Source organism: Macaca thibetana, chromosome 5 (genome assembly GCF_024542745.1).
Source record: "Macaca thibetana thibetana isolate TM-01 chromosome 5, ASM2454274v1, whole genome shotgun sequence".
Taxonomy (NCBI): Eukaryota; Metazoa; Chordata; class Mammalia; order Primates; family Cercopithecidae; genus Macaca; species Macaca thibetana.
In genome coordinates, this window is record NC_065582.1 from 32609085 (window position 1) to 32622038 (window position 12954).

A 12954-nucleotide genomic window follows, 5' to 3' on the forward strand; every position below is an offset into this window, starting at 1 on the left:
TCTAGACTTTTAACAAGAAAGAAAATACAAGTAGAAGTGAAGTCTAATACAAACAAAGCTATTATTTACTTAATCTCTAAATATTTTGTGACTAATCCCAAAATATTCAAATAAAAAAATAAATTCAGAAAACATTTTTAATTTTGCTTAAAATATGCAAACATTTTAATAAAATAAAAAAGTTAAAATCTTATAATAATTATGAATTTCTTTTTCAACTTATTATTTCCCCTTGGCTTCTCAAAAATGATGTAAAATCATATATCTATTACTGCATTCCAACTTAAAATATGTACGACTCATTTTAAGGCACAATGTTTTATGTAATATGTACCAACAAATGAAATCCATGAAAATACATTTACGTTTTAAGGTGGATTAAATAGAATTTTGTTTATGCTAAATATTTTGTCAATAAGGTATCTTTAATTTTTTATTTTGTCAGAATTCATTATACAGTTACATAAATATAGGTTTCCCTTTGTTTAAAAATGCTTACTGTGTATTACTATCTGATATTTTGACAACACAAGCACACTTTAAAATGAGCTGATTTTATAAATTAATATTTTGTGAACTTTATTTCTCCACAGAGCCTGCATAATTATAATTGATACATTCCTACTTACAAAGTTTAAACAATATGTAATACGACTTTTTAAAATCTGTGATAATACCATCTAAAATTTTACAAGAATAAGATGGCTTTCTTTGAAAGTTACAAGGAAGGAAATTTGAAAGACTACATAGGGTAGAATGGTAACCATAGCAGGATTCAGCGTGCATATCATTTTATTATCAGAATTATCTGTAGTATTTGCAGTTTACACTAACTGAAGAGAATTGTTTGGGTTATATTATGTAGTATGCTTGTCCTTCATTTATTACTAAGCAATATGGTCACTATACATATATACATCGTTATTAGAGCACAGACATTACATGATCATGCTGCCATTCAAAATTAAGGTGCCACATTTTTATTACAATCAAATGGCATCCAAAATGCAATGTTGCTATGAAAATTCAAAAGTTCTCACAGATTGGCATTTGTGAATAGAGTAGGTCACAATGAAATTGAATTTTATTTTGTACAAATGGAAAAGATTTATCATAAATATATAGACCAATATATAACATTGAAGAACAAGAAGCAGAAGGGAAACAATGCTCTTGCATAAAGATCAATTCGCTTTGCTGCTGTTGGAATAACAGGTTTTGCAGGGGGAGGCTTCTTGTTGTTCTTAGCCTGAGATTTCCCAAGTCCATTGTTAACTTCAATGGGTTTTCCATAGCAGTCATAATTGGATAATTCAAAATCTCTTGGTAAGCTTCCAACAATGCTGAAGTCATTAGATCTCAGATCAGACTTAGAAGTACAAACTTTTTTGCATCTGGTCTCACCAACCTAAGAATAAATATTGAAGACAATGTATTTAGAATCTTTCTACTTATGAAACACATCTCTTCAAAGGATATTTTTAAAATTGCTAGTTTCCACAAGAGGTATTTGCTTATGTCACAAAGAACTAACAGAGAGAATGGTTATCTGATTAAACAATCAGATAGCCTGAGCATTTAGGGCTCTAAAATGTTGCCTAAATAATGAGGCTTATGTCATGGAATGAACTTTTGATTGGTTACTTTATGCTAAGGAATCAAAGCTCAGATTGATTTTAGGTGCTACCAGGCTTGTGAAAGTTATCAGTTGTAAGACTAATAAATAAAAATCCATCCTTGCTCCAATATTTAACCAGGACAGAGACAATATTCTACAACGTATGGATTATAAAAATGCTCTGGTATTACTAGCTTTTGACTTCCCTATAGATCTTGTTTCCAAGTAGAGTGGCTTATAAATGCTAAGGAATTTATCCCTCCAATGAGACAGACTCCAAGTCACATTCACAAACAAGAACTAAAAAATGGTCACAATTACCATGAACCAAATATTTACTAGTGATAGACATTCCCAAATTGTTGGCTGAACTTAACCAAACATGCTCAGACAATACAGAGGAATGATGTGTTCTTCAGATAGACCATATGCTACAGAGATTATTATTTAGTCACTAATTTCTGAATTATGAAATTTGAATAAATTCCCTATAATATACAAAATAATTACAGTTACAACACAGGTTTGGTCCACTTATACATGGGCTTTTTTAAAAAAAATAAATACAGTTGCCCCTTCGTATCTGCAGGTTCTGAATCTACATCCAAATGCAGATCAAAAATATAGTGTTCACAAAATCTGTGGATATAGAGGGTCAACTTTTTGTATCCACAGGTTCCACAGGGCAGACTGCGGGGACTTGAGTATGCATAGATTTTGATATCTGCAGGGATACTGGAACCAATCCCCTGCAGATACAAAAGGACAATTATATTTTATGCTGAACTCTCTCTAGTAATCAAAATGCTCTTAGATTAGAGAAATAGGCTAACACCAATGTTTGAGAATAGCACTGACATATCACAAAAGTCCACAAAATGGTAAGTTCTTGGCTAGATTGCTTCATTTTCTCACTGTTCTTACCACTGAGTTTTGCTATTCACCCTTAGAATCTTCACTCTTGACATTTACTCAATTTTTATTGAACATGGAAATCATTTAATTGTATATTATTAGTATATCACAGTTACTCTAGTTATTGCTTTTTAAATACAATTAATACTTTGACTAGTTCTATAGACTAGTTACATTTACTAAATTATAGCTGGGTTAAAAACACTATACCTCATATAATAAGTAAAACAAATATTTCCTCAACAGTACTTTAGGTACCAGGAGACTATCCTTTACCTGAATAAACATATATTTATATATATATTTCCTAGACAAGAGCCAGATGGCAGTGTTCAAAGGTGGATAGCAAAAATGCCGAAGATAAACCGACTGACAAAGCAAGTTAAGTGTATTTATACATCCTTCTGTGATTATACATTTAAGTTATTTCCACTTCTCCTCCAATTATGAGCATATATTGATGTTATATTTTTTAAGCTAGCATACAAATGTTGGCTTTGTTATTATATACTTTATGCCATATGTATATTTGTAAAATGCCAGTGGGTAAGAAACTTTAAAAAAATTTATGTAAATATGTTTGCAGAAAAATACACAAAAAATGTTGATATGGAGGAATAGGGATTGAGGAACTAGAAGTTCACCTTTCTGTACATTTGATATTTGAAAAAAAAGATGTAAACCACCAATATATTGACTTATTTAGAAATTGTTCATTATAAAATAGCGCAAATGGAAACACAGTCCCATCCTGGTTCAATAGGACTTTAATTGAAGTAGTTTTTAATAGCATCATTTTTTATTCTAGACAGTTTCATTATCACACTACCTCATTTTTGTCACCAGTAATTTTTAGAAATGAGAGAAGTTTATATGACGAAAGCAAATAAGACACATATTCATAAGGAACAATTGAGAAATTATTAATTGTAGGTTAATATAGCCAAATTCGCTTTTAAGAATACGTGTCAAGAAGCAGGCCACTGTGAAAAAAGAGGATTCTTGTCCCCACCCCCACTCTACTTGTTTAATGTGCAGTTACAGTTTACCAATTGTGAGAGCTCAGCTGTGCATGAAAGAGCAGTGCCTACATCTGCATGGCATCAAGAAGTACGGACAGGCTTTAGTCCTTATCAATTTAGACTCTGTGTCTAGCAAAATGTCTGACAAAAAAAAAAAAAAAAATGATGAAATGTGACTCCCAGTGTTAGCCGTGTGGCCTAGCGGGAGGTGTTTGGGTCACGGGGCCGGATCCCTCATGACTGGCTTGGTGTCCTCCCTGTGGTAATGAATGAGTTGTCTCTCTATTAGTTCAAGTGAAATCTGGCTGTTAAAAAGAGCCTAGCACCTGCCTTCCCTCTCACTCCCCCTCTTGCCATCTGACATGCCGGCTCCCCTGCATCTTCCACCATAATTGTAAGCTTCCTGAGGCCCTCACTGGAAGTAGATTCTGATGCCATGCTTCTAGTACAGCTTGCAGAACCATGAGCCAAATAAACCTATTTTCTTATAAATTATACAGCCTCAGGTATTTCCTTTATAGCAGCACAAAATGGACTATACACTAGTCGAAAGAGTGCAAGAGAGAAAAAGCAGCAACTAAAATCTAAACTCTTTAAATATGACTTCAGGAAATGCACACACACACATAAACACATACAAATACACATCTACTTTTTGCCCCATTTATCTAAATTGAATTTTTAAAAGACTACTTTCATCAATTTGTCCACTGCCTAACCTCCAACAGTATGTGTACAGGCAGGCATGCGTGTGCACACACACATGGACTTGCACACTCACATCTGACCTATTATTGTTCCAGACAGAACATCAGACAGAAGACCACATTTAATCTTCAGTTTTCCAATGCAGTTTGAGGGATGTGTGAGTCTCTGCATGTATCAGTGAACTTTTGTAAAGAGTAACTCACTATCTTGATCGGAATAGAAGTGGAGAACAGACTCTACATATCGAATCTTTGCATTACTCTAAGACTTTCGAGCAATTTTTAAAATCAAGGACTCTGTGGGTATTACAGTTGCTCTTTCTCCCTTTAGAATTCCCCATTCCAAAGGCTTTCGGTGTACTCATTAGGCTTTTGAAGCTACTTATCATAACAAAAGAGTACTCCAGACTCTGCCTATAGACTTAATGGCTTAACACCAAGTATATTTAGAACATACTATAGAAATGCATTTGCTATAAATCATATTTTATATCATTTTAGGTGTGACTGTAGTATCTGTAAATAACTAAACAAATTGCCAAATTTATATAATATTATAACCTAGGCCACAAATAAGTATTTCCAATTTTCTAATCTGTTTTATTTATATAACCATATAAATTCTGCCAGCAATTTAAATAATATTAGGATTTGATCCATAGAGTTTATTCAAACTATAGATATAGAATATTATGTTTATTCACAGAGATTACTTAAATATAGTAAACATGTCAGTAAGAGAATTTTTTCAGTGTTGAAGCCATAACATTATAAAGCATTCCAAAAAAGCTGCAAATTGGTTATATTAAGTTTCTAGCCATTTAATTCCTTAAAAAGTCTCTCAGAGATATATTTGAAGATTCTTGTATTCAAGAATAAGTAGAGGTGCACGTGTGGGGTGGACAGAACCTTACTACAGAAGTAATTTTTAATGATAATGACATAACTGAATAAAGAACAAGATTAGGTTCTCTAATAAGAAGTACTCAGAGCTTCTTAAATAGGTCATGATTCATAAAGTAGTTGGCTAGTCTCCTTGCCCCATTCATCACAGATTTTACACGAAGAAAATTTTTTTTTCAGTTAATACTCCCTACACCTTATTATCATATCAAATATATACATGAAAGTACAAAAGAATTTACACTATAAATACTATTTTAAACAGTTATAACATTACATGAAAAGAGATGAAATAAACTGCTAATAAATAAGGCTTTAGTCCTACTTAACACACATTCTTAAAAGCGAATTTGGCTTTATTAACCTACAATTAATAATTTCTCAATTGCTCCTTATTATGAATATGTGTCTCATCTACTTTCATCATATAAACTTCTGTCACTTCTGAAAATTACTGGTAACAAAAATGAGGTAGTGTGATAATGAAACTGTCAAGAATAAAAAACGATGCTATTAAAAACTTTCTAATGCTTCCAACTTTAGCCTCTAAGATTTTATTTGTGGTTCTTTTAAGTTTCATTCCACACAAATTTAAAAGCAAACAACTTTATGCAGTATTTCTTGACCAGAACACTTAGGCATGATTTCATGTTAATAATGGTATCCTCTACAGACAACAAAATATGTTCAGAGGGAATAATTTGTATATATTTTGCTAAATTTAAGTCCATTAAATCATTATCATTAAAAATCTCCTTTAAATATAAACAGCAGCTTTTATTTTTTAATTTATATAAACTTATAGGCATAGGTACTATTTTCTTTGTCTTTTATTCATAAAACCTTTGTGTATGGCACATACTATGCATTAGAAATAGGGTGACATTAACAACAGTAGGTTCTTAACTGTTTTGTTGAATAAAAATAGTAATACGTGAATGAACAAACAAAAGTAACCAAGACATTGGAATGACTGAAAAAGCACCATTTTTACTGGGAAAAAAAATGCTCCAGATAATTATATAAGCATGGTAACAAATTTTTGCATATAGGACACAAATTATAAAAAATCTTACAGTAAAAACTACAAATTATCATTTTTTTCTATCTTTTAAATCTTTCATTTCCTTAGGAAGCACAATATTATCTTATACATCAGCTTCAAACATTTCCTACAATCCAAATTATATTATGCTTCCATTAATTATTATTGTTATTTTGTTGAATAACAATATTGAAATTATTTGGCAAAAGTTTGCATTTAGAAAAGCAAAGTACATTAGAACAAATGCATTTTGAAACTAAAAGTTTAATTACATTTTTCACTGCAAAACCATTGAATTAAAAAGGATAACAATTTATACATTTCTACTTTTATATCTTCTTTCATATGCCAATATGCAACAATCTTACGACTCATCAAGTTACACACTTCATATAAGTTATTTTTAGACTCATGTTATCATTTTGAAGCCTGTCTCAGGAAACAAATATTCCATAGGTACAAAGTCTAGTCTAGAAAGTGCATTTTTGTCCTGTAAAGAATAAGAGTAATTTATATTTATTTCTAAAGATTAAAATTTCTGGTCAATTCTTAACTCTCTATGCATCTCTCCTTGTCTTTTGAAGTAAAATGTCATAGTTTCAGAATTCAAACAAGTGTGTTTCTATGAGCAGCTAAAAACATAGAGAATTAAAATATAAAAGTTCTTAAATGTGTTGAATTTTTATTTATTGGGTAATTATTTTAATTACTATTTTTAATTTTACTGCTTTAAAGATAAACTTAAAATAACATAATTGGGTTTACTACTGCATGGATCCTCTCATCCTTGCTATCCATGTTCATCAATAATCTGAATATATTCTACAATGCTCTAGAAAGCTGGCTCTAGTTAGCCTCCTTCCATCAGTGCCCCTACCTGATGGAATATATTAAGGTATCAGGATCATTGCATATTAGTATTCTGTTACTACATTTAATTTAATCTAGTAGCATAATTTAATTGAATCACACATTAGTATTCTGTTACTACCTTTAATTTCTGTGCTTATTGAGGACCTATAATAAGCCAGCCAATGGAGCAGATCATAGGGATTACTAGGAATCAAGCACTTGTTCTATAGAGCATCCTTGCTTTCTGTATCCAAGTCTCTTAACCAAAGGTCAAGTTAGAGGGGATTGGTGGACTGGAAATGGGAGGAAGTGGTAAAAGGGAGGTATAAATCGAGGAGTACATAGCAAGTGTCAAAAAATCAGGTAGAGAACACTTCCACATAACATAAGGCTCTCAGGTATTCTTCCTTCCATTTTTGACTTGGAGAAATAAGTGTATGCGTTAGAAGGGGAGGCTCAGTTTCTCACAAACAGTATGCTTCCAATACCATTTCTCTGTCGTGCCAAAGCATGCCCTTAAGCAATCCCATAGTTTTTCTAGATATTATGTTACTTCTTACATGGGTGGTAACAGAGAAAAAAATAAAATATTGGTAAAGGGAATAAAAATTACTCCAAATGTTTGTTTTCCTGGTGTAGGACTGCAGTAAGTCTGAAACGACCCAGTAGACAGAACAGCAACAACAATGAAAGTGTTAAGAGTAGCCCACTGACAAATCTATTGAATTATTAGAGTGTGGTAAGCAGGGTGCAGGTATGATGAGGATGCTGAGGGCCTTGAAAAGCATAGAGGACTTCTACATCCAGAAAGATAGAGTAGACATACCTTTCCTATTCCTCCTGCTAAGTTCAACAAAAAATCCTGGACATTACATTAAAACACACACATACACACACCCACAGAGGGAGAGAGAGAGAGACTGTGAAAGGGAGAGAAGAGGAAGCAGATCAACCCGGGGACTGGGGACCCAAGGAACCATGCAATGGTGAGTTCCTGCATTCCCTTTCGGTCTCATATAATCCCGGATCTGGGGCTAAAGAAGCCAGCAAGTGGAAATGCCAACAGGCGCAGACAAGAAAAGCCCCAACGGCCTGGTCTGTTTAGCCAAAGAACAAAGAAAGGGGCAGCCCAGCAACACAGAACACTTTTAGATATTAACCTCTCTATTCTTGGCAAATAGTACAGAAAAAAATGTGCTCCCACCCCACCCCAAAAGACATGCCAGCAACATCCAAGAGGTGAGGGGGCCAAGGCTTGGACTTTAAAAAGGCTGTGATGAGGCAGTCTGATCTCCACTGAAGTAGTGTCAAGTGGTGATCCAGGGCTTCCATCACCGTAGACCAGGAGCAAGGCCCTGATCCCTGCCACAGTGTCTATGGAAACTATGTAGGGAGTATGGACTTACACCTACACCCAGCAGTAACAAGATGCTCCTCCTCTTCAACACTGAGATGATGTCACAGGAGGCCATGGAGGGTCAGGACTTCCACATGAAGGCAAACCCTGCTGCTGTGTTGGTAGAGACAGCATGGGGAACTGGTGACCCCCAATCCCACCCAGCAGTAACAAGGAGCTCTACCCTGACCAAGTGGGACACCTGGACTTGTACCTCTGCTTGGAAGTAATGAGGCAGCACCCATCCTTCCCCTGACAGAACAGAGTCAGAGAAAGCCAGTTAAAACAGAAGGCTTAAACACGATTCAGAGTCTCATAATATAATATCAAAATGTCCAAGTTTCAATACAAAATCACTCATCATACAAAAAACCGGGAAAGATCTCAAACTGTACAACAAAAGACAAAAAAAATTCTGAGAAATCTGAGAAAGATATTACAACATTCATGATAAAAATAATTCAGTGACCAATTATGAACATAGTTGGAACAAATGAAAAAAATACATACATACCAAATGGAAACTATAAAGCTCAAAGATTAGATCAACAGGAAAATGTAAAGGGCAGAGGAAAAAAAAATCAGTGTACTGGGAGATTACAGAAGACATTGTCAAAGAAGTTCCAGCCAGGCCAAGCAGGTAAGAGAAAGAAATAAAGGGCGTCCAAATTAGAAAAGATAAAGTCAGACTACTGCTGTTCAACAATTATGTGACTGTGCACTTAGAAAACCCTAGAGACTCCTCCAAAAGACTCCTAGATTTGATAAACAAAATCAGTAAAGTCTCTGGTTACAAAATCAATGTACACAAATCAATAGTATTGCTATACACCAACAACGACCAAGCTGAGAATCAAATTAAGAACTCAATTTCTCTTACAATGCAGCAAAAAAAAAAAAAAAATGAAAATAACCTTACACAAACAAATGGAAACACATCCCATACTCATGGATTGGAATAATCAATATCGTGAAAATGACCACACTACCCAAAGCAATCTATAGATTCAATGTAATTCTTATCAAAATACCAATATCATTTTTCACAGAATTAGAGAAAACAATCCTAAAACTTATATGGAGCTAAAAAAGAGCCTGAGTAGCCAAAGCAATCCTAAGCAAAAATAATAAATGTCCAAGTTTCACATTTTATACAAGGGACTTGAGCATTTGCAAACCTTGGTATCTGACAAGAGTCCTAAAACCAGTTCCCTACAGTACCCAGGGACAATTGTATCACAAATCTAGCATTTGTGTTATTGGAGTCTTGAAAAGAGAAGAGAGAGGGCAAGTCAGAAAAAGTACACAAACATATAATAGCTGAAAACTTTCCAAATTTGGCAAGAAACATACACCTACATTTTCAACAAGCTAAAAAAATCTCAAACAAGATCAACTCAAATCCACACAGAGACATGTCATAATTAAACTTCTGATCACTACTCGACCAAAAGACCAAACAATTTTTTTGAAAGCATCCAGAGATAAGTGACACTTTACCTACAGGGGAAAAACAATCAGAACAACTAGTTTTCATCAGAAGCCATGGAGGCCAGAAGAATACTTTTTAGGTGCTAAAAGAAATGCATATAGAATTGTAGCCTCACAATCCTACACCTAGAGAAAATATCCTTCAACAATGAAGGAGAAATCAAGACATTCTCAGATAAAGGGAAAGTAAAAAAATGTGTCACCCACAGACCTATCCAAAAATGGGTAAAGGAAATTCCTGAAAAGGCGCGGTGGCTCATGCCTATAATCCCAGCATTTTTGGGAGCCTGAGGCAGGCGGATCACTTGAGGCCAGGAATTTGAGACTAGTCTGGCCAACATGAGGAAACCCTGTCTCTACCAAAATATAAAACTTAGCCAGGTGTGGTGTGGCACATACCTCTGGTCCCAACTACTTGGGAGGCTTAGGTAGGAGGATTGCTTGAACCCAGGAGGCGGAGGTTGCATTAGCTGAGATCACGCCACTGTACCCCCCAGCCTGGGCAACAGAGTAAAACTCTGTCTACAAAAACAAAAACAAAACAGGAAATTCTCTAAACAGAAAATAATAAAAGAGATATAACCTTGGAATATATGAAGATGAAAGAAAAACACAGTGAGCAAAAATATACAATAAGATTTTCTTCTCCTCGAGTTTTCTAAATTATATTTGATGGTGATGCAAAAACTATAATGTGATTATAAATGTATGCAGAAGTATTTAAGACAATTGTAAACATCAGCTTAAGGGAGAAAAGAGGTAACGTTTTCAAACATCACAAAAACTAGCAAATAATGACACCAATAGATTGTGATGTTATGCACGCATATCTTATCCAGACCAACCACTAAAGAAGTTAAACAAAGAGATACACTTAAAAACAACACAGAAAGCTCAAAATGAAATTCAAAAAAAATGTTCAAGTAACCTACATTAAAAAAGGTAAAAGAGGGCCAGGCGTGGGGGCTCATGCCTATAATCCCAGCACTTTGGGAGGCTGAGGTGGGTGGATCAGCTGAGGTCAGGAGTTTAAGACCAGCCTGACCAACATGGAGAAACACTGTATCTACTGAAAACAAAAAATTAGCCAGATGTGGTGGTGGGTGCCTGTAATCCCAGCTACTCAGGAGGCTGAGGCAAGAGAATCACTTGAACCTAGGAGGCAGAGGTTGTGGTGAGCCGAGATTGCACCATTGCACTCCAGCCTGGGCAACAAGAGTGAAACTCCACCTCAAAAAATAAATTAAAAAAAAAAAAAGAAGAAAAAGAAGAAAAAAAAAATGAAAAAGAAAATAGAGAAACAAAAACCAAAATAAACAAAACAAAGAAAAATAAAACACAGAGTAAAGCCTTGTTGTATCAATAATTACATTATGGAAATTATCTAAATATACCAATTCAAACATAAGAGAATGGCAGAGCAGTTTAAATACCAAACACCAACTATATGTTCTCTGGAAGAAACTCATTTCAAATATAATGAAATAGAAATATTGGAGGTAGAAGTATGAAAAAGATACATTAAGGACATCTTTAAGGCCAAGATAGCACTAGACTAATGCGAATTTTCTTCTTATTCTTCATGAAAGGCATAAAGGAGTTATAAGGCCTCAAGAAGCCTCCCTGAAGGTTTCAGCTAAGTATTTGCAGAGGGTCTTGGCTTTAGGCTCAGAAAATGAGTATAAATGACTTAAACAGTTGTTTAAAGGCCATAGGCAGCACCATATAAGCATGGTTCCTTTGCTTCTGCACCTAAAAACCACATGTGGTATACTCGTCTAGCATTCTAGGTAGGGTGAGTAGTGGTGATTAACAAACTGATAGAGTAATCGTCTGACCAGAGGAAAAGCATGGAAGGTAAGATTTTCAAGGCTGTAGGATGGAATGGACCTACTGGTCTTCTGTGGAATTTACTGCTCTTAGCTCAATGGAAATGGTCTTCTGGTTGACTGGTCCACCCATCCAGAGGGCATCTATGAAGGGCACATTGGGGTAAATGGACAGCTAACCTCAATCCTTTACACAGCCTAGTTCTTTGAGATTTATCATCGTCCACTATTCTTAGACCCATAATCAATTGACAAGACAGCGTTATGGGGTAAAATCTTAAATATTCCTTCTCCTGCCACTCACTGCTGGGCAGGATAGATTCCTAACTGAGGGCATCGTTTCCCTGAGACAGACATCCAATAAACAAGTAGCCTTCCTGACATGCTCCAAGTGAAGTTCTCTAACTTAATGGGGAATGGTGGGTAATTTAATCATGAGCATAGGCTTCTCCAAGCCTTTTTATGTAAGGTAGATGATCAGTGATGCCCCACGGTCCTCTGGCCTTTCATTAAGATATATTGAATGAGAAACAATAGGAAGCTCTGTGCTCCAGCAAGGTCTCCATATTCAATGGTGACCATCAAAGCAGAGTTGAATCCTTAAACTCAGTGCAAAGTTCTCAACAAATTTAATAAGGCATTACTTTTTTTCTTAAGTGGTATTTGACCTAAATGTTCTGAATGTTTTCTAAAAAGCACGTTTCCCAAAAAGTGTGTTGTGCTCAGTTTCTTTTCAGCTGTGAGAGAAAAACAAGCAAATGCCAATTTCATCAAAACTTGTCACATACACAAAAGGATCTCTCTCTTGACACTATGAAGAGGTTGGGGGAAATGATTTCATGGGATAATTTTATCCTTACCTGCAAAGTGCTAATATGAACAGGAGTCCCTGTTCCATTCACAGTATTCTTTTTAGCCGCATTTCCACCTTTTCCATCTGCTTGCTCAGCCTTAGCAATTCTGGCTTTTTCTGCTTCAACCCTTTTGGGGTTGTTCAGCATCACCTGGACCACCGCATACTCCACCAGGGAAGCAAACCCAAAGAGAAGGCAAGCAATGAGCCAAACATCAAGAGCCTTCACATAGGAAACTTTGGGAAGCTCAGCAGCAAGGGTTGTACACTCAGAGGCCAAGCTGAGGACTGAGAAGATACCTACAGAAACAGAAAGAGGAATG

The 12954-nt window shown here is 35.1% G+C and overlaps 1 protein-coding gene across 1 annotated transcript in view; it reads right to left on the reverse strand.

Annotated features, from left to right (window-relative positions):
• Positions 1–550: 550 nt before the first annotated feature.
• The window catches only part of GLRB (glycine receptor beta), a 90606-nt gene continuing 78202 nt past the window's right edge, over positions 551–12954 (reverse strand). The window contains exons 9-10 of the mRNA XM_050789865.1: positions 12639–12931; positions 551–1408 (exon numbers count right to left, since the gene is read on the reverse strand). Of these exons, the coding sequence (XP_050645822.1) occupies positions 1112–1408; positions 12639–12931 (590 nt within the window). The 3' untranslated portion in view covers positions 551–1111. The remainder of the gene's footprint in view (positions 1409–12638; positions 12932–12954) is intronic.